Raw genomic sequence first — 22,624 nt, 5'->3', positions numbered from 1 at the left:
ATCTCCATTAAAAAAAAAAATCTGGCAATATCAACAGAGGGGGCCAAACTCACTGAACTCATCTGCTCTGCTTAAAGCTGTAATGAAGTCTTGTGAAGTAAAGCTTCTTTCTTGTGAAACATAACACTTCCTGTTCCTGCCGCAATGGCAGTGTTTCATCTTGTTACTTCCAGAGCGCACCAGGGGTAGAGTCTTAAACATTAAGGAGAGTTGATGGTTGACTCCGACCCGACTGTGACCTGCTTTCCATTAGCGAAGTGTCGTGTTGGCCCTGCTGCCAAATTCTACAGGCGTTGTGAACCAGAGAGAAGAGAGACTTCCTTTGAGCAGCTGAGAACAAATTGCTGGTCAGTTAGCCTGTTTAATAGCTCGTTAGCTTCATAGCTAACAATATTCACATTTGAATTTATGTAAAATTCTGTACTGAAGGTAATGCCTTTCGAAAAGTACGCCACGGTTTTGGCCACCTGCCATCGTCTGCTATGTTTAACGCACAGTAAACATGCATTAAGATATGTGTAATCTTTATCAATAAACACGCTAACAATGCACGTCATTTAAAGGATATGTTCAGCGTGTAGCATATAGCACCCACCTGCCATATGTACATTGAGAGCGTTGTCTTGCTGAGCCGCAGCAGAGGGATATTTCCTGGCCCCATTCCGATACAGAACAGGGTCTCAATCCTAGACTGTGTATAAGAAGTGGACGTGGTCATCGTGACTTCACCCATTGGTTTGCGGACCGCCATTTTGAAGCCACGAGTTCGACGATTCGGCCGTAGCCATCTTGGCTTTTTGCAACCAGTGAACAGGAGTTACCATATTTGGAATGCGGAGGAGTGACGTAGAGTGTATACGGCTCTGGTAGAGGCAGCGACACGTCAATCACAGTGAGCCCGCCCTAAAGCACACTCCTTTCTATGGTCTATTTGACTCTAAAAGGGACCATCATTTACTAAATGAACATCATGCTGTATTGAAGAAGACTTGAAACTAGCGATTGAGACCGTAAACTCATGTTTACAATGTTTACTGAGGTAATAAATCAAGTGAGAAGTAGAGTCATCTTCTCATAGACGTCTATACAGTCGTACTTCTTTCTGCAACCAGAGAAGTCGCCCCCTGCTGGCCAGTAGAGAGAATGCAGATTTTTAAGACACTTCCGCATTGGCGTCACTTCTCCAGAAACGGCTGTTATTTCAGCTCTCACCTCTGCTGTGAACGGCGGTGATAAACCCTGAGTCACACGAGAGTATGGCAGTCAGTCTCTTGACCTTGTTCTGCAATCAGTCAGTGTATCCTTTGGTGGACTCGACTGATCGAATTCAATTAACACTCGGCTTACGTTCTTATATGAATATATGTTTCAGCGGTGTACTTCCCACAGGTCACTTCATAACCAAGGAGTTAGGATGTGTCTATGTCCTTGGCTTCTTTCAAAGTCATGTTGCACTGGAAGTTAATTTGTAATCAATATGCGAGGAGTGAAGTTTATACCGCTCAGCTTGAGCACCATGTATCGGCATTTTATTTGAGAAGTGCACCGTCTGTCTAGTTAAAAAGGAGAGGTGTGTGTGTGTGTCAGCCTCAAATCGCTAAAGTGCAAATTAGAAGAGGCTTCCCTCGGCCACTGGAAACATCCCCGCATGACAAAACACGGCCTGAATGTAATCGTTTTGGTGATGCGTTCGAATGAATGCGCTCCGTAAGATAAAGGGATGCATATTCACATCTAGATTTTTTTTCGAATGGAGGGAGAAAAAACACGCATCAAAGTGTTTTAAATGCTCCTGTGTGTGTTTTTTTTTCATATTCACAGCGACTGGACGCCGCGTGTCTAAATCATTTGGGAGGATTTAGCTGAGATGCTTTGCATTTCTTGTGCACTCCCTTTTTCATCTTCAGCTGCTTTGTAGCTTTAGCTGCTGGCTCACTGCCGCCGAGGCCGTCCACCACCTCGTATGCAACGCCAGCGGCGCTGTCAATCGCATTGACGCATTTAAACATGTCGCAGGACACTTGCACCAGCAATGAATGTTTTATTTATGTAGCGCCCCACAAAACAAGCCACACAGACATAAATAAGCAATGAATACATAATACAGCATTTTAGCTCTGAGAGCATTTCTACTGTCACCGCCACCTGCTCCAACAATGTCAAAAAATCACCATCAGAGAAGTCAGGTCTGTGGCAGCTGTAGCTCTGAATACCGCGACTGAAGAGAACTGTGGCGGCTCTCAAATGGCCATGAAGTCACGCTGCAGACTAGTGTCTTCCCCCAACATTAATGACGACCAATCAAAATATAGCTCTCTTTTTAAACTATTAGGCTTCACTGTTTGTTTGCTGGATGCAGTCTCAATTGAGCGTCTCTTTGTCATTATGTCGGTGACATCAAACTACTGCATCATCAAATCATTGCACTCCTCACTCCTAAAGTGTAGAACTGTTGTTGTGGTGTTGGCATGGATCCTATGGTAACTCAAGTTTCTTTTGCAGTGTGTGTGTGTGTGTGTGTGGGGGGGAATCATCACAGACTAGATGCAGAACATTTAGGGTACTCCGCGATCTCAAATCCAGCCACAATCTGTGTGCTATGTCAATATTACAATAGTCCTCTAAATCAGGTGTTTCTAGACGTTTAGCCCTGCGATGCTTTAAAATGACGCAGTGTGTAGTTGTGCAGACATGAGCTATGAGCAGTTCAACCAAAGAGTCGATTTTGCCCTCTCAGATTGTGCCATTTGAAAGAGTTTTCGAGGGCTGAAATGAAATGATATAAATGCTAATTACCGCTCTGCCTCCATTGTTTCCAATGGAAATACAGCGGCTGCTGCTCTCGTGAAGGCGCGCAGCTCTTTGAAGCTGCCGTCTGGGGTTACTGTGGTTTTTCCAACTTGCCGCCGTAGCTTTTCGTGTAACTGTAAACCCACTGAGAGGGAAACAATACAGGAGCTGATTTCACTGGTATCAGAGTTCTCCGAATGATGAACGTCTGTAACCAAGCAGATTTATTGTTCCACGAAGGAGGATGTCACACCTCTGCATGTTTGAGCTCTGGCACTGTTGTTGTCGTCAGTGCCGCTCACAGCTGCTCTTTGTCCTGAATTGGAGCGTCGTGTGTCCTTTTGATTCCGGCTTCGTTTGGACGTAGACGGGTAAACGAGGTCATGTTGCAGCCGCGTGCGACCCGTGAGAGTAGACTCACGGTGGTGAACAATACCAAAAAAACAATCCAGCTACAGCTTACCGCTCAATTGAACACTGCTATCCTCAGAAACGACAGTCATTTCTATGATCACCATTGATGTCAAAAGAGCATTGGTTTGGCCATCACGTCTCTACAAATGCCTCCAATGTTCTTTGTGACATATTTCTTTGCAACTTCTGCTGAAAAGAACCCTTTGAAAAAGTCAGACAGAGAAAGAGAAAAACAGGGATGCTGCAGTTAGAAATTGTAGCGTAACCTGATAAAGAGGCGACATGTGAATCACACCTGTGTCTGGGATTCTGTGGCCGCCCTAATGGCCCATCATTTCTAAAACTCTGAGAGTCTCCTACTTTTTCTGTCATTGGAAGTGCCCCGGAAAATGATTTTTTTTTAAATAGAGCCTGACTCCCAGTTACTGAGCGGCACGCGGCCCAGGATGATGAAGTCCACCCCTGTGCACTGTTCTCTTTGTATACTTTTTCATTAAAGTGAGCAAAATGATCTCTTACAATTTGAAACCAAATCTTCTACAGAGAAAGTTCCGGCAGCCGTAATTTGCACCAGAGACGAGATTCCGTTATACATCCGGGGGGGGGGGGGGGGGGGGAGAATGTCTCCTTGGCTGCTCGTTCCATCTGCTTCTTATTATTCCACAGAAAATACTGGGTGGTCACGAGTCATCGGGTGCTCCAATATATGCAATGGATGCTTAAATCGGGTCTCGACATCTATTCGTTTTTCTTTCATCACACAAAATGAATATTACACGATAGGTTGTCTCCCGCGCAGTCAGGTGAAATGATCTTGCAGTCAGTTGAAATGTTTCGCCGTTTGGATACAAACTGAACTACCGGGGCCTGTGAGTCGGTACGAGTGACCGGAGAGACCAGATACATGTGTAATGAATTGAGCCACAACGCCGTCCGATTGCAACGTCCTTTTAATGGAACAACATCATTCTCAGAATGTCTCATGTCATTGCTGAAGGATAAATGTTAGGCCTTTCTAAAGGTCCCTGTCACTCCCCTCCCCCGTTGTTTTATGTCATTCTCCTGCATGCACACGAGGATGCCATTCACGCCACCAGTCCAGTAAAAAACACATATCGACTGCATCGGGCCATGCCTTTCAAATCTCCCATTTCACCTGTGAAATCTCTCGTGTTAGTGGCGTGTCATCGTCATGAAGTCAATACACCGTGGGAATCACACTGTCAAAACAGGAGAACAAAATGTGTCGTAATGCTAGTTCAGTGATGAAAGCACTGCCACTAATATTCAAATTTGAAATAAATGAATACTTCAGTTACGAGTCATGAGCTTTCCCTCGTGTCTGCATGCAAGCGAATGAACGCAACGCTCGCTTGGCCGTAACCACAAACAAACTATGACAAATAATTGCTGGCTGCTGCAGAACGGTGTTACTGTAAACACTTTGTCATGAGCGTCACATCAACAGCAGAGGACGTTGACGGTAGGTGGACAGTTTCAGCCAGGGAGGAGGACTTTTAGCCCCTTTTGCTGTAGCGGGTTTCTCATAATATTTACAGGTGTAGATGCAATGTGTGTGTGTGTGTGTGTGTGTATTTAATATTCCAACTGACAGACGCACAGCCTCGGGGCAAAAGCAGCAGACCAACTCAGTAAGGAGTGTACCAGAATCCCCTGGATCAAGAACACACACCCACCCACACACATCAGACTGGCAGCCTGAACACCCTTTTCTTTTTTTTTTTAGCCGAGCTCACAAAGTTCCAGGCAAACACACACACACACACACACACACACACACACACACACACACACACACACACACACACACAAGACTTGCATCTAATATGGGACAGACACATGTAGCACACATAGACACTTGCACACACTATTATGACTTGAGGCCACCCACCAATTCTGAGCTGCAGCTGCAGGGCTGAGAGGGAAAAGACCTTGAAGGGGTGAAACAACACCACAGCCATGTCCAGAGGATTAAATAACTAAATACTGCATAATACACCTAACATGCTGCACGTATTATGTACTGCATGTCTCAAAATCATTTTTCCTGCAAATATGTGCAGAATAAAAGCTGGAACCACCAAGATAATGTTGCTTATTCCAGATGTTGTTAGGGTAAGAGAAGGGGGAGTTTACCTCCGTCCAGATCCCCAAACAGGTTTGCCAAATGTAAAGGTAATAGTATATAGTTATTCCTTATGGTTACAGATGGTTTGATCAATAATGTCAGACATATTGTAATATCTCTTCTTATGCCAGCTATCGAGAGTTACGGCGAAGGTAATTTGTTATAGACATATATTTTTAGTGTCTGCATAATCTGTCAGTGTTGGCAGGCTCACCAGAGAAGAGCAGAGCTAAAAAAGCTAAAAGGAAAATGTCCCTCTCTGAAATTAATGTTGGGTATAAACTGACAATAATTCAGTTGGATTTCTAGAATTCACTTGGTCCACTTTTAGTCAAAGGAATAATAAATCACAGGGTCCTCATGGTTATTTTTGTGTGTGTAAATCAAGACATAAGTCAGCCACCCGCTGAGTGAATCTGCTAAACCTTTTGAAAATTCCTCCCCGATTCGGTATTTCATAACTCACTCCCGAGATAAACAGATGGCGGATGCAAGATTGTTGGTAATATCAGCAGCAGATGGTGAAGGTTAGACGTCTAGAATACGACTTTCTGCAAATACATCTGTAATATCATCTTCTACACTTGATGATGCTTTGGTGCAAACTGATAAAACTGAAGGGTCTGATTTGTTGGATGTTCGTGATTCGAGTACACAGATATTCTCAAACCTAATTATTCAGCAAGGACTCTTCATTTTAGGTCTTCTTGGAGTCTATGTGTTATCTACCGAAATGACAGTTTTCATCTGGTCACAGCAGATCCTTGCGTACGGGTGCATGTTATTAAAATATTTTAGCTATACGCCTATGAATCCGCCAGTATTAGTTGACATTTTGGTAAACAGAGCCCTGCTTTTTATGTGATATTTACATTTTTTTTCCCCACAATCCGATTTCTAAATTTCTTTAAGAGTGAAGTTCATCGCTATTTTAAAGCGTGTACTTTCATTATTATGCTGTTATATTATCATTACATCTGACAATATCGTTTACATCAACCATTTCTGTGACATATCGTCCAACAACATTTTGACAGGGCGACAGCTGATAAGTACTAGAGAACTGCCAAAGATCAGTCTGTGGAGTCTGTATTGCATCGTTTAATCCTGACACTGACGTTTCTTTTTCAGTTGTACAATGTCCTGCACACTGTGGTACATCTGCAGATATTGCTATCAGACTTTTGAAACTTTGAAACATGTTTTTTGGTATTATGTCTCAAATAATCCAGTGACATTGAAGCTGTAACTGTAACAGCACGAGTCTCAGATGTTACATCTTCCCTCGCTGACTCAGAATGTCGGTTTATTGGTTTATTGGTAACAGTAACATGACTCAACAAAAAGAGTTTCACACGACTCCAGAAGAGTGTTTCCTAGTGTCTTGCAGCGTTCCTCCGTGGGTGTGTGTGTCAGCGAGAGATTGGAAAGTAGTGAGAGAGTGTGTGTGTATCGTATGTGTGTATCTGTCTCGGGTTAACACTTCTCCGGTCTTCTACCGTGGTAATTGCTGTCATCCTCTGAGAAGAAGGCCGCCCTCGCTGACTTCCGCCTAACAGTCCATTCTCACTTCTAACCTCTCCAGTGAGGAGCTCCCACCCACCCAATTAAAGTCAATCTCGTGTTTGTGTGCTGTAGAAACACCCCGATCATGTGATATGGAAAGCAAAGCTTTAATATGAAGCGAACCACACACACACACACACACACATTTTGCTTTGATGTTTCAGTTTGCGCGTACTGGCTACATGCTGCACACTCATTGTGCACACATACAGCAAAGCGCACACATGAAAGCCCGTGCAGTTCCTCACAACCTCATTCAGTCCTATACAATCTCTGTCTCAGCAGCATCCTACTCCTCTGAGCTAATGGACTGTCCAGTCAAGTTTGATGGTGCGCTCGCTTCCCCAACGGAGAAGAACTCATAGAAGGAAGAGGAAATTGAAAGAACAATTTCCTCTCGGACAGAAACTTTCCCAAAATATAGTAACTTTTAAAGGGTCGTTTAACTCAAATTACAAAAGAAGAGGTAATGCAGTTGTGTTTTTATGTGCCCAGGTTTTGAGATCTTCTACAACTCTAATGTAATGGAAGAAAAGGACCTTTCATTTCCCTCCCTTTAAGTAATTACATTTGAGAAACTCAACATTTCCTAGTTACTCTAGAGTCACTCTAAAGTCTTTTCACAGGGACTCTTTCTACAGTGAGAAGACACACGGGTCTTTTCCTCCAGTGGCCCTTTTCAACATGCTTTGAGCACCACAGACAAAATTACATTACAGAAATCTCAGACAAGTTTATCTCAAAAAAAATGTAAGCAGTAGCCGCAGTAAATTGAGATTTTAGACACTTTTTTGCAAGATCTCCTGGACTCCCTGCGGAATCAGCAAACTTTCCCATGTCTCATAGCAGGGGGGGGATGAGGCGGAGGGACTGTGATATGCGCTAGCAAGCCAAATCTTCTCTCATTTGTGTTGTAATAAACAGTTAAACTCTCCAGATTCAGTGCCCCATATTGCTATTTTCCAAGCTACTAGCTAGCATGGGTCAAAATGGAAGAAACAGTGTTGTGAGATCTCGCACTGAATGGTAAAGGGGGAGCAGTTTCCAACACAGCCTTAGTGAAAGCAAACAGCCTCATACCAATTAGCTGTAAATAATAGCTAAACACACAACCTTTCAAATGTGTTTTAGGTCCTCAGGATCTTAATATTTTGTTCCAACTGAAACCTTTAATCCAGATTACAAAGATTTGTTATCTGGAAAACCAGTTGCAGGCTCCTAACAGTTCCTGTGATGTCCAGGAAAATCGTTTTTGCACAGCCGGTCGGGTCTCTTCCCACAGCCAGATCAGAGGGGACCCTGTGGTTCTCTGCATTATTACAGTGCTGGGCTCCGTCCAACAAATACTGAGGGAAAACAACATGAGCCAGACTTAATCATTTACAGTCTCAACACATAACAGTGCCCCCCCCCCCCCCCCCCCCCCCAGCTGCTCAGCCAGACTCCTCCTCCCAGCGTGATTCATAAAGGAGACGTTAAAAAAAGACTCACCTTTCAAATAAAACATCTGCACAGCACCAGGTTATGCCTCTGCAGCTGGTTTGAGGTCCTGTATTATTCCACCGACTCCCGCTTTCACTGACCTGGTGAAACACCTGATTAACTTTCACAATTTCTGCCCCGAGGACACAGATGACACCTGTTAATCTCCTTTGTCCTTTAAATCCCGTGATAATTAAGGTCTTCAGATTTCTTCATCCTTATTAATCAAGAAACAGGATGGAACTTCTATTCGTTATTATTTTCTCTCGGACAGCTGTTTTGACATCCTTATTTCTATATATTTTTTTACGAACCCTTTTTAGTTTCAGAGGTGTCTTTCTGATAGCCTGATAATAACAAGATATAAAGCTTGTTTTTAAATGTTTTAGAACCAGTAGGTCCTAAAAATCTTTTTTTGCCTGCCAAATTGTATGAAAAGAGACGCTTTTGGACACAAATCGGTCTACCCACTCACCAGCTTAGTAACATCGTAACTGTAACACTAAATTAATTGCCTGAAAAGAGGAAAGCGGCAGCAAAATGTGTCTGAAAATGACCTTTAACTATTAGCTGTGCAGCACAAACTGCAGAAAAACACTGCCACAGTTATTGGATTTACTATCCTCTCAATTCCAAATGACATGTCTGGGAAGGTGTCGCAAGTCTTTTCACCAGCCCCCCTTTTCTCATGTAGATACATCTATATTTAATTCATACTGCACTGTTTTCAATTCTTACATATTTTTCACTGAAAGATACCATGAACTTTAAAAAGGAGTTGGTTAGTGAGAGCATGTTTCTTTTCCACAGCTTTGAAGCTCCCAGACACCAGAAGGTCTTCCTTCTTCGGCTGGAAGATTAATCTTTTATTTATTTGTGCTTTAGCATTGATTTTGTTTGTACGGTCTTACCTGCCCTAATTATACATTAGTATGGTTGCACAGTGTTATGGTGATTCTTCTTTGACCTGTTGGAAGAAGCAGTTTGTGTCTGTGCACGTCCACATAATATACGTGCAGTTAAAAGATTTTCACACAATACTCTAAAGAACTAATATATCCTTTGCAGCATGTGATGAGACCACGAGCTGCTGTGTGTCTACATGTGTTTTCACACGTCGGTGCTATGTGCTTACATTGGGCTGCTTAGCTTCTGAAGACCTGACTACGGTTGTAAAGGAGCTCCCCTCCCACTCAGCTGAATCATTAGTTTTCATAAACGGTCATGACAACCTTAAGAGCTTCACACTCATCGATATTTATTCACAAAAGGACACTGTGGAATAGATGTAGAACTTGATTTGAGATCTGCCTTGACACGGTTAACGTGCTATTCCCTGAAGTTCATCTCACTATAAAGCAACGGGGGGGGCGTATTGCTCGGGGACCCAAGGACCTGCAGTGTTGAAGATTGTGCAATGTGGCCACATGGTGGCGCTATAACTAACTTCACGTTTTTGACTGTACCTTTTGAACCATAAATCTCAGAAACAAGAGTCGCCATTTTGAATCGTGTCCAACCATGATTTTACGCTACTCCTCCTAAGAATGTTGAGCAATCATCTTTGGAAGGTAATGGAAAGTTTTGCTTTGGAATTTGCCACAGCTGGGTCTACTCTATATGACTAAAAAAACGTGAACGCTTTGTCCTTTTGCAACCACATTTGGTGGACAGTTGGTGTAGATATGATGTCTGAGTGAGCATGACCGACAGTTGGAGCTGTATCGGCATCATCTAACTATTAATCAGGACATTTCCGTCTGTCACTATGTCCGTCTGTGGTTTTCCACTTGGCACTTGGCACGCACTCTTAAAGAGTGTATTGCTGTGGACCCGAGGACGTGCATTGTCGAAGTTGGGCCAATTTGGACAATGTTCAATCAACTTTGAATGAATAAGCGATAGCGCTCTGTTTCCGCAGTGGGGGCGGGGCTTCAGGGCTCTGCGGACTTCACCTCCCTGGAGTTGCCGAGCAGGTGGCCGGGCAGGTACCCGCTCTGGACAGCATGCGTCACGAACAGGCACGGGATCAAGAGAATGTATTACGAAGTAATCGTTAGATTGCAGATGCAATGCATATGATTAGTTTTTCATATTATTTGGTAAGTGTTGACTGTGAGTTGTAATGGTTGAAAGCTCAGGAAAAACCCTACTAAATGGACCACTGAGTTGAGAGTATTTGTCACACATACTGTACTCCTACTCTCAAGCCGAAAGTGTAGAAAGGTTGCAGAAGCACTTAACTTTGGGATTTATTGCAGCCACAAACTGCATTTTGACAGGTATTGTTAAGTATTTTTCTTCTACTGGAAGTAATAATAACTTTACCTGTCTGCTCGGGAATGTTGCTCATATTTACCCCCACAGCTTCACTACTGGCCGTAGGCGAAAAACAAGTCCAGCTTACCGTCCACAAAGCAAAGAGAAGGTCTGGGGTTGTTTTGTGCCTCGGAGAAGGTGAGTGTGCCGAGAATGTGGAACATAATCAGAAGGCAGACGTTCTACTAAACTGTCTCTGAATGGATGTAAAGGTTTATTAGAACTTACTCCCAATAATAAAATGTCAAAAACTGATTAGTATCTGTTCTGGAGCTCCTGATCCAATCGCCCACAATCCTCCTCAGCAGATGGCGTCAGCTCAAGTCGTCTCAGAATTGTACTTCTCTCCATTGTTCTGAGCCCTTAACGCATCTCTCATGGCTTAAAAGTTGAGATTGAAAGTTCATCCTCTATGTTGGAAAAGAAAACAAATGTCACTACAAGTTCCATTTGTAGCTCTTCTGGAGCTCTCAGTGGTACCACACTATCTTCCTTTTAATCTCCAATTATTACGTCCGTCATACAACCCAACATTTTTTATTTATTTATTATATCAGAGCAAAGATACGGGGCCACTGGCCTCCCCCGCACAACGCATGTTGGAGAATAACACTGATTTTGAAAAAAGAGTGGGAGGGCAGGAGGAGTGGAAAGTAATACAGGACAGAAAGAGGGAGGGACGTTTGGGTAGAAGAGCTAAAGGATGTGGAGGAGTGTTGCTAGTTTGTTGCTAAGGTGTGGTGAAGACGGGAGCAAAGTTAATGAGAAAACGTCACTGACTGTGCAGCAGTTCAACTTCATTACGAAGGAGACTTTTCAGACGTGTTCACTTGGTCGTGCCACTAAAAGCTGACGGGGACTAAAAAGGGTTCCTGCAGTCTGTCTGACTCTTTTGAATTTATCTTCCTGTCTTATTTGGTTGTTCCGTCACATCCTTGACTAACTCAGCCAGTCAATGTACCACAACATTTGACAGAGTTGCTTTTATGTCTTGGCAGATTATTAAAAAGATATGAAGAATCCACATTCAAATACAGATAATAATGTAGGTCGTATGCCTCCGTATCCAAGATTTCTCTATGTTCTGTTTGCTGTGGTTAGAACACATGAGATCTCAGTCCTTTGAACTGTCTGTGGTGGGGAAAAAAATCTGAATTGGAACATTTTCTCCATCTCTCCCTCCGTCTGTAATCTCATATGTATGAGCTGTGCTTGAGCTTTCGATCTCTTTTTCCCTCACTTGGTCTTTTTTCTTTTAATTTTCATCTCCGGCGACTAAAAAAATGATGTTTTATTAGTTAGCTAGTTTTGTTGGTTTTCTTTCTCCCTCTCATCCGTCTCCTCTTTCTGTCGTTCTCCGGAGACTCTTCAGTTGATAAAAAGAACTGCCATCACACATTCCATCCATTCAGTCACCTTGCAAGATGCTGTCGATGCACAATGTGTTGCATTCTTACTTCAATGTTTGCAGATTGTGTGTGTCATACAGTATGTACGAGCTCAGGAGCTGTTCTCCCGATGTTTTTCATCCATTGAATAGAAGTGAATATGTGGGATTTGTTTTCGTAACAAGGACATCAAATGGCCTCTGCAGGGAGGACGAGAGAATAACTGCAATTAAACTAAAGAAGGAAGTATTGTGTGATAAACGGTACAGACGTGCAAGCGGTGGAATGACTGGATGTAGAACTAAACCTATTGTGGATTATAAACAATCTAAAAGTTCCTGTCCGGCTGAATGCCCCCCCCACAGTTATCTCACAGCTTGCCTGAGATACTTAATTCAGGGCAAATAAGATCTTCAGTGGCCGCCGCGGTGGCCCCCAAGCCCCAAAAGGCATCATAGGTGCCCGTTTAAAAAAATGTATCATCCTTTGCAAATCCATTCATTCTGTTATTCTTTTTAAAGCATCTTAGGTGGGTTTCAGCTCTAAAGTCCAGACCCATTTGAACAAATCCACACATGCTCACACCCCCCCCGAGGCACAATACCACATAAATATCAAACCCATCTTGATTTATTTTGAGGTTTATGTTTGTTTGGGAGAAAGTCTGAGTGTCATTCCATTCGCTCGGTTTATTGCAGGGCTGGAGATATTGATTTAGTGACCTCACTTCCCATAAAAGACCCCAAAATATGTTCATATACACGCCCCCCCCCTTGTAAATAATGCCTCTAGCTTCTCACCTTGACTAACAAGTGCAGGAGGAAATTGCCTGTCTGCTCGATGGTTAAATCTGTTTTGTCCGGCCGTACTGCTGTATAATTCCAGGCTTTTCTTTACGTGGGCACGCGGAGGTTGAGCTGACACAACAGCTTTTCCGATAATGAAACTCTACCTTTTCACCCTGCCTTTTTAGAGCCACTTTTAATCAACATAATGCCTGATCAGTATGCTGCGTTATTGAGTCCGGTTTACCTCGGAGCTGCCAAATTTGTTCCGGAAAAGATTTAAGGTCGGCGCTATCGCAGAAACTTGTCCGTGTGTGATACAAAAATGAAATATGCAGGAAAACGAACGGTTTCTCCTTCTGCAGACCTGAGCAGTTTTTAGTGTGACACGGTCAAAAGGCTTTATATAACCTCTTTAAATGTGCTTTTGTTTAAAGGGATTCTCTACTTTTAAGTCTAAAGCTGAAGCCTGTTGCAGTTGTGAGCCGAGACACATTTAGCTGAGGAGCAACAGCAAATGGAGATGTTGCCCAACACAACTGTCAAAAGCGAAGCGGAACTTTCAGCTCAGTAATCACAGCACAGAGGTTGACGTCTTACGGACGGGCCGCTTGGTTCTCGCTGTCAAAATGTAAAAAAGCATTCAAACTGTGAGAAACAGTGAATCTAAAAGACTGTCAGGAGAGAATCAGTGATGCACTGTAGAGTTAATCCTCAACATGAAAACGAAGAAGACGGTTAAGATGCCAACAATAAACATCATAACATACGAAGCTTATCGTGGCTTTAGGTCAAGCGGTCAAATTTTTGAGTTTATTTTTGTCGTCTGAGCTGGCGACCGATCAGAAGACTGGTTTAAACCTGCAAGATCTGGAGCGACTGACTTTCACCATCACACATTACGTTTTTTTAGTCCTGGCAGACAGAGACAGCCAAATACTTGGTTATTATAACAGCTGAGTGAAAACATAGACGACAGACGATAGGGCGAGAGTTATGGTGGTGACTGCCAAATATCCTGCAAACAGCGATGCTCATGCGTCCCTGTGCTGAAACAGGAAAGGACATCGTTACAAAGTGTTAGCCCTGCCATTGCAAACTGTGCGGGAAAGAGACGAAGGGGGGGGGGGGCTCTATTTGTTTGAGATGTCGAATAGAGAAATGAGGGCAACACAGACATGAGAATAACAAAATGAGGTGCTTTGTCCCTGCAGAGTGATACATGAGCGTTAAAGAAACTGAGAAGTCTGATTAGGTGTAGACCTTGTTCAGACCTCACATAGAGGACAATCGTGGCATCTTATAAAACATCATAAATACAGTGCACCTGGCAATGTTAACTCACTGAGCCGGCTCACACAGTCAGCGACAACGACAATAAGCTCAGTAATTCAGTTAAGATTTGCTCCCCAGCGTGAAAAAAAACATTTTGCACCCCCATTAAAAAGTTTACAAAGTAGAATTTAAACTGAACTTGCAGAGAGGGCACATCCTGGCTCTGTGCTCCATATCGAAACACTTCCACCAATGAACCTAATGGACAGAGAATGCTGGAATTAAAACATTGTAAAGGCTGTAACTTCTACACCGTGCTGCTGATTGACACTAAAGCTGTCACTCGAACCTAGGCATTCTCACAAACGGCATTAATGAGCAGCATTAGGTTTAGGATAATTGAATACTAGGGTTCATTTACCTCGAGTGTCCGTCTCTATTTCACTCCACATCCACCTCTGGGCTTTCAAACAGAAGTCTTCTTTTCCTGTTTCTGTCACCTCCTCATGCACTAACCTCTGCAGTCTCTCCCCTGTGGCAGAGCGGCTTCTTTGTAAGGCGGTTAGTCAGATCTTTCTTTTCTCATTTAAGGGATCTGATTGAAAGAATATTTCAATAAAAACAAGGAAAGAACTTTCTTAACACTTTGCATGTGGTCACCTCTTACGGTTAAATGTGACGAGTTGAGTCGGGGAAATCCATCTCGTGAGATGAAATGATCAAAGCAAAATCGAGTCACCTCCCAAAATTCAAAATCAAAACTAAAAACATCTCCCTGCTGTCAGACAGAACATTCTGGTCTACTGAGTGAACTGCCAGTGGAGAAACGTACGCTCCTACTTCTCTGCATGATTGTTAAATGTTGCTCACACATTTTGATCCCGAGGCCCTGATGTAAAATCATTCACAGTTGATTTTAATTGAATTCTTATCTTATTTTTTAGATTAGTCCTCCAAATGTCTCTGATTATCTAGATCATCTGAAATTATAAATGGATTATTATTGACCACGGGGGCTCCAGAGTTATGTCTCATGTTTGACTCCTTCCACTGTCAGTGATCTTTACTTTTATCGCTTTTATCTCCAATACCTGTGTTGGGATCTGATTACCTGCTGTGTCATTGCTGGCTGCTGAATTTCTACCAGCCAATGAAACAATTGCACAACCGTATTGTTTCCGTTGCCAGAGACCCAGCACTAAGTTGCATCTCTACCGGCTTAATTCACTCAGTGACAGAGAGAAGGAGAGTGGCATTCATTCATGAGAAACTGTTGTGGATTGTATCTTTTATAAACAGGAAAAGCAACCCCCCCCCTAAAACTGAAGATGAGAAGCGTTTCCGTTGGCAGTACTTGACTGATTTATTTGGCCTTTAACCGACTTTCATGTGGAGCCCGCCTCTCTAATTCTGAGATCTGATCCATCCGACGCGTCTTCACCTGGATGTTTGGCAGCTTGTTCCCCTTAAGAGACGGTTGATAGAGATGTATCTGGGCCGTCATCTCCGCGCCGCTTGGGGATTTGTCAGCTAAGCCAGTCGGCTAAGCTCACTTTCACTCTCTCTTGGCTGAGCTTCACTTGTCTGGCAGCATGTAATGTCTGTTTTTTTTATCATTGCCTACATGTTTTGAATAAGATTCAGTTCTCTGCAGGCAACAATTGGCAGAACATAAGACCTTTTCCCCCTGCTTTGGATTTCAAAGAACGAAATCTGTCGGGACATTGATTTTTATCACAGTGACTGGGTTTTTTTTCTTTTGGTGGGGGGTGAATGGTTGAAAGGGGAGACAACTTAAAGGTTTTCGCAAAGTGCAGCCGGAAGGGAGCGGTCAGTTCATTTCCAGCAGATGACACGGCTTGATAATAAAGCCCCAGTTAGCACGCTGTGTTTGTTGACAGAAATGGTTCAGCCACTCTAATTGAGCTGCAGCCACCTCACCTCCCTGTGATCCCTCGAGCATAATGTTGCCGTATTTCCCAGAAAGTGCTCTGTAAACTGTGATGTCGCGACAGGATCCAGATCTTGTTCTGTTCAGAGCCGCTCATTAGCTGTGGTGAGCAATGCGTAAAGCTACTGTTGATGCTAACTCTCTCCTGCATGTGTGCACATGCAAAAAAAATAAATGTGAATTTATTTTTGCTATTTTTGCATTTCTCTTACTTATACAGGAATGTAAATAACAGTGAGGACAACACAGCTGGTTATATCATGTATTCACAGTGTGTAGGATTTATATTGACAATGACATGATATCTACATATGAAAATAAATGCCCATAAACAAAACTAGAGGCATCAGACCAAATGTTAGTAACATCGTATGGATGAAATAGACTTTGGGCAAGTGTGGCTCAGTGCTGGAGCGGGTCGTCCTTCCCCTGCGGTGTATGAATGGGGGTGAATGTTAGTTGGCCCTAATGGGCGGGTGGCACCTTGCGTGGTAGCCGCTGTATGAATAGGTGTGAGTGGGTGAATGACATGTAGTGTTAAAAGCAAGTCCATTTACCGTAACTACAGTTTGGGCCAATCAGTTGTGAGATACCGTTGCACCCACAGTTCTGTGCATTAAGGGGTTATTTGTGACATCACGGGTGTGCTCCCTTCGTGTTTTACCTTCCACTAAAGGAGCACGGCGTTCGAATGATGGGATTTTCTACATTCGTACTTCTTTGCTTCATAAATTGTTATTAAATCATATTAAAATCCTGCCATCCCATCGTCATTGTCATTATATTGTTTGAAACCTGTTCCTGCACTGTTGAAATCTCACATTCACAACTTGTTTTTCTGAAACTAATAGCGGGCATTTTCTAACACGTTGTGAATATTTCAAGTGATTGTAAGCGTCTCTGGTTATATGAGTCACTGCAGATAGCTGGGTCTGGTATTTTGACAGGGTCGACAAAAGACGGCATCTATACCTACATCTAGACCTCAGCCAGTCTGGCTCCCACAGAAAAGGCCAAAACAAATCCGTCAGAGATGTCTCTGATGCATCACTGTACGGATGAGACCCCGGATTTCCTGCACGTACAAAACCAACATGCACAGACAAACATTCAGGGACACATTTTGACGGATGCCATTTGCTCTCTGTTGGTTGTCCAATGTCTCGCTGTGATAAAATACCCCAAATATACCCCTAGGACCCTTGATATGGCACTAATTGGTCCCAATTAGGAAGCTATTCTGCCTGGGGTTTCTGGTTTCTTCTCTCAACTAAGATATTTCATGTTTAACTGCAAGACCAGCAACGCATTAACCTGCAGAAAAGGAGCTTCAGTCTTCATAGTGATGAGGCAACTGTACGAGCTCCCAATGAAAGGTTTTCGGGTAGAGCAGTGACACGCAAGGATAATTAAGGCTATTTTTTTTTTTTCAACAGTTAGGATGTAGAAATCTTGTTCTGCAATGGGGAGCCTCGTTTTTGTGAGGAGGAGCGCTGGGGGCTGGTGAAGCGTGGCAGGGTGGCAGGCAGTGATCAACTTTGGCCGAAGCAACGATGTGTTGATGAGAGAACCAAGAACTGGGGTTGATGTACTGCAGAGTCGGTGACGAGATGGAGAGCAGGTGTGCAGGCTGAACAGCAATCAGGGAGCTGGCATAGTGAGAGGGGGCACCAAGCCCACGTCACACGCACACACACACACACACACACACACACACACACAGACACAGACAACTTGCTCGATTGGTCAATTTAAAATTTGCCGTGAATTGCCATGTTTTAGCCTCTTCGCTCTCAAACTCGCGGCAAACTAAATAAAGCCAACATCACGATAATGCCGCCCAACTAGACTCCTGTTTGTAGAATAATTGAAATGCTCACTTGGCCTTAAACGCTGCCATTTTCCTGCGGGTGCCCGATCAGTAGTGCAAAGTGTGCAACTTTCAACAGAGCTGAGAAGGAAGCCAGATGGCTCAAGTTTAGTTTATTCACAGAGCACATTTAAAAACGAACCAATACAATATATAAGAAGGCTCACTGCTTTGCTACTTCCATCATCAGCGCCTGAAAAACAAACAAACAGTGTTTTGTTCTTTTTTTTACCAATTGATTCACTTGTCCAAAGTGGCCTTTTAATTGCCCACGGCAAGCAGGCCAGCCGAGCCCTGAAGTAGAGACGTGGCCGTGACATGACCGATTGTTTAAATATTGAAAAAAAATGAACTCTGGGGGACAAAGCACAACAGGGGGCGTGAACCCTGAGGTCTGATGTGGAAGCAATGCGCTTCAGAAAACAACATTTCAACTCCTCCTGTTGTGAAACAACATACTGCCAGCGAACATGTCCCAGGCAAGACTGGGGTTTATTATAAAACGTATTAACAAATATACAAACAACCAGATACAAATAGATCCCTGTCCTCTATAGATCATTTATGAAAGTTCTATTACCTGTGCATTAATTCATGTGTTTTTTTCGCTAAATGAAACAAAAACCACCCTTGTCTTGTTTCAGCATCCGTCTCGTTTAGACTCAACACGACATTTTCCAGCTTCTTTGTTACAGTCCCGTCACCATATTGTCATCTGCAGTGCTTTATCTCTCCAGAAGTGTTCTTTTCTCATCATAAATTGGATCCGTTGGGGAGCTTAACACCTGCAATGTTCTCTCCCCTGCAGGTTATCGCGTCTTATCTCTTGTGCTGGTGCTTTTGCTCCCAAACTTATTCCGTCCTATATTCCTGCTCTGCAGGATATTGTGTATCTCTTGGCTGAGGCTGCACAGAGCCTCTCCCCACCAGGACAACTCTATTATTGTCTCAAACTTAGTTCCGCTTTCACACAGGATATTTTTGTTGTGATAGTATTACCTCCTCTGTCTCACTGTTGTCACTTGAGTTCTTTTTATTTTTTTTATTTTTTTTAACTTTGAATTTCAAGTTTACTTTCAATGTGTGTCTCTGAACTTCCTGCTTTAAAGTCTCATAGAAATAGAGGAAGTCTGGAAGCCAGTTAATTTGATTTAAATAGCACTTCCCCCGTGATCACAACTTTCCTTACCCTCCTTTTTTGAGCCAGAGTTTGGTCTCATGCCTTCGGATTAAAACAAACTTAAAACAGTGTTTATTTTTGTCACATTGAAACCCCAGAGAAACGGGCTGAGTGCCTGTTTGGCGTCTTAAGACACATTTAGAAACGCTGCCAGGCTCAGATTTTGTTTTGCATCATATCAACTTTTTTATTTATTTTTATTTCTGACCTATTTCATTCTGTCTTTCAGAATATTCTATGTATCGCACGACTCACAGGATCTGAAGATATTCAGCTACATCGCCAGAGACGGACAGAGTAACGTCTTCCGCTGCAATGTCTTCAAGTCCAAGAAGAAGGTAAGAAAGACAGCGGGCCCGTTACTGAGCTCTCCCCTCTGAAGCCATGGAATCCCTCTGAACGGAGACGGCTTGAGTTATCACGTTAGAGATCGGATGTGGCCTGACCCTGTGATTATTGAGTGGTCCTTGAGCAAGGCACTTAATGTCAACCTGCTCGAGGCCAACAGATCAGACTGTGATTGTATACTGGGTGACTCCCCCCCCCCCCCCCCCCCCCCCCCCCCCAAAAAAAGAGCATCTTTCTCTATCTATCCTGGTTAAAAGCTAAAAAACAAATTGAATAAAAAGATTTAAAAGAAACTTCGAACATATTAGGAAATAGGCAGCACGTCCCGGGAGAGGAACTGTAGACATTTCCCCGCTGCTCTTTTGTTCAAGAAAGTTATTGAATTAGAACATCACATTAATGTTAATAACATATTATTATAGAAGATGTATAGCTTTCTTCCAGTATGAAATGGCGAACCGCGTTAGATTAGCCAAATTTACTGATGCACGGAAGATGAGGAAACCTCGAGCTGTGAGGGAACAAAACCCACTTTGTTTTGATGGCATATTGCATTACTGAAGGAATGTGTGTTTTCGCATGAGTTGCAATAACCACTTCATCAAACGTTATCTCTTTCTCTCTATAATGGGAAGATGGTAAAAAAAAAAGCCCACCGCTAAGCGTGTCATTTCCAATGTTTTCACAGGCTGTTGGCCTCCTCCTCTCTTAAATCATGTCGCTGTCCGAGTCGCATCCTGACAGCCTCCGATAAAGAGACACACACGGCTGCCGAGCAGCAATTGCTCCTCCTGGCACCGCAGAGTTGTTGAGGGTTTGAGGAACAGGTCGGAAACCCACTTGGGGTGGACGCGTCGCTGCAGAGCAGCCAAAAAGTAGAAACGGTGTCCAGCGATGTGACAGTTAGTTTGGAAATGTATTCCCGGTTTTCCCCTGTAGCTGCCAATTCATAGGACTTGATAGTTAAGTCCAGGGGTTAGCTGGGTGAAGCACACACTGCCTCATTATCGCTCACAGACAGGCCGAAGTTGACATATCATTGAGAACACAGACACGCGCACACACACACACACACACACACACACACACACACACACACACACACACACACAACCCTGTACTTCTATGCTTGTGAGGACAATCCTTGACATAATGCATTCCCAAGCCCCTTACCCTAAAGCCTCTTACCCTAACCTTAACCATCACAACTAAATACACAAACCTAAACCTAACATTTACCATCACCCATACTTAAATCTAAACCTGACCTTAAAACCAAGTCTGAACCCTCAAACAGGCCTTTAAAGGTCTGTCCAAAGTGGATGACTGGCACAAATGTCCTCACTTTCCAAAAATGTCCTCACTCTTTGGGTCTTAACTCAAATTGATTCTCGCAAAGATAGATGTACAAGTACACACACACACACACACACAGACTGGTTTCCAGCTTAATGGCCCCATGGCCATACTGTAGTGTCCCCAGAGAATTTTGGCATGCATCACATTTTCATTTTGTCTTCCGAACAGATTGTGTGTGATTATGGGAAGTTACTGAGACGATATGTTTTGAAGAGATTATTTCTGGGTGGAGACATTATCTCTGCGTGGACGTCTGGTGAATGACAGCAGGCAAAGCACCCTGCACTGTGAAAACACAGATGCTGGTACAGCAAAATAGAGTTAATCATTTATATTGATTTGGCTTGATTATTTTCAGGTATTATTCCTCAAACCACAGAGTAAGGGGGGGGAAAAAAGAAACCATCTGTTTTATAAATGTTTTTCTTTCTACCTTCAGTAACAGCTGTTCCGCTAACATAGATACTGTGCAGAATACTGTTGGAACCATTTCCTCCCCCAAAAAGCCATTGATTGTGAATTTGTTTTCCAGTCCAGAAAAGTGTAAGTGACCCTCGATCATTGCTGAACCACAACGCTGCAATTTGGCTCTTAATGTTTTGGCAAGCCGTTTTTCTCTGGGCCCTCTGCCGTCTACTCAGTGGTCAGATTGAAGAGGTTTAAACTGTGGTTTGTCAGTCCATAGTACGTTCAGCTGATATTCAATATTCATATTCAACAGTGCTAACCCTAGACTAACCTTTTATGTATATTGTGAAGTTTGAAGAAGAGCTTTGCTAGAGCAACATGCCTGTTGATTCCAGTTTATTACAGGCATTATTGTGCACTTGACACTTTAGTTTATATCTGCAGGTTTTGATACCAGGCCTACAGTTTGTTTTACCATTGACTTTCAATTGTCTGTCCGGTTGAAACTATTACTGAAAATATTACTTTGTTTTTATATGAAATAACCTATTTGCGAAGATGACCTTCTCCAACCTAAAAGCATAACAGACCGTTCAAAAATAAAGAGTAGTCCATTTAGCCGCCTGCTTGCAGCCAATAAAGCTTTATGGCAGGAGATGCCAACCTTTCAAATTGCAATGTATACAGAAACAACAAAATACACAACGAAAGTGGAGAAAGATGTAGAAGATGAAACAAGACACAAACAATGAAACACTCTCGGCATCATAAAAAAGCAATGGGCATACACATATCAAAAGTGCAATAAAAATGTCATCCACAGCAGTGTGTGGTTTTCTGTGCGCGGAAGGTTGCGAGCGTACGATGAAGTAGGAGATCAAGCAGACTTTATTTCCTTCTTTACTACCAGAAGTGAAAGAATGGCCTCGCTTTAGATTAGAGTGGCATAAAACGACTTCAGTGGCCAATCAGTTCTAACACGGAGACACTGTGTGTGTGTCTCTCTCTCCCATTCTGACTCATATGCTCTCACTCTTCCCCCTTCTTCTTCCTCCTATTGACAGTTTAAAGGAGGCTAATGAATGACCTGGCCTCTATTATGTAGAATTGAAGTGAGAGTGATGACAGAGACCAGGGAGTGAATACTGAATGTTGCCTCGGCTGGGAGCTCAGTTTGTGTGTGTGTGTGTGTGTGTGTGTGTGTGATTGTGTTTGTGTGTAACACTCTAAAGCGATTGTATTCTAGTGTGTTTTGTGTGATTAGAAGAGGCAGCCTTAGATGAGAAATAACAATCAGAGCAAAGAGTCAGGGAAGGTTCAGAGTTTCGGTGTTTTCCTCT

General features: G+C 43.1%; 1 protein-coding gene across 1 annotated transcript in view; it reads left to right on the top strand.

Annotated features, from left to right (window-relative positions):
* nos1apa (nitric oxide synthase 1 (neuronal) adaptor protein a) overlaps positions 1-22,624 on the top strand; it is a 112,313-nt gene that overhangs the window by 52,407 nt on the left and 37,282 nt on the right. The window contains exon 5 of the mRNA XM_076088695.1: positions 19,399-19,507. Coding sequence (XP_075944810.1) covers positions 19,399-19,507 — 109 coding nt within the window. The remainder of the gene's footprint in view (positions 1-19,398; positions 19,508-22,624) is intronic.

The sequence above is a fragment of the Anarhichas minor genome, unplaced genomic scaffold, assembly GCF_050575085.1.
Source record: "Anarhichas minor isolate MPS153535 unplaced genomic scaffold, ASM5057508v1 ptg000010l, whole genome shotgun sequence".
Lineage (NCBI taxonomy): Eukaryota > Metazoa > Chordata > Actinopteri > Perciformes > Anarhichadidae > Anarhichas > Anarhichas minor.
The sequence above is the reverse complement of the archived record's forward strand: the minus strand, read 5'-3'. Positions and strand labels throughout refer to the sequence as shown.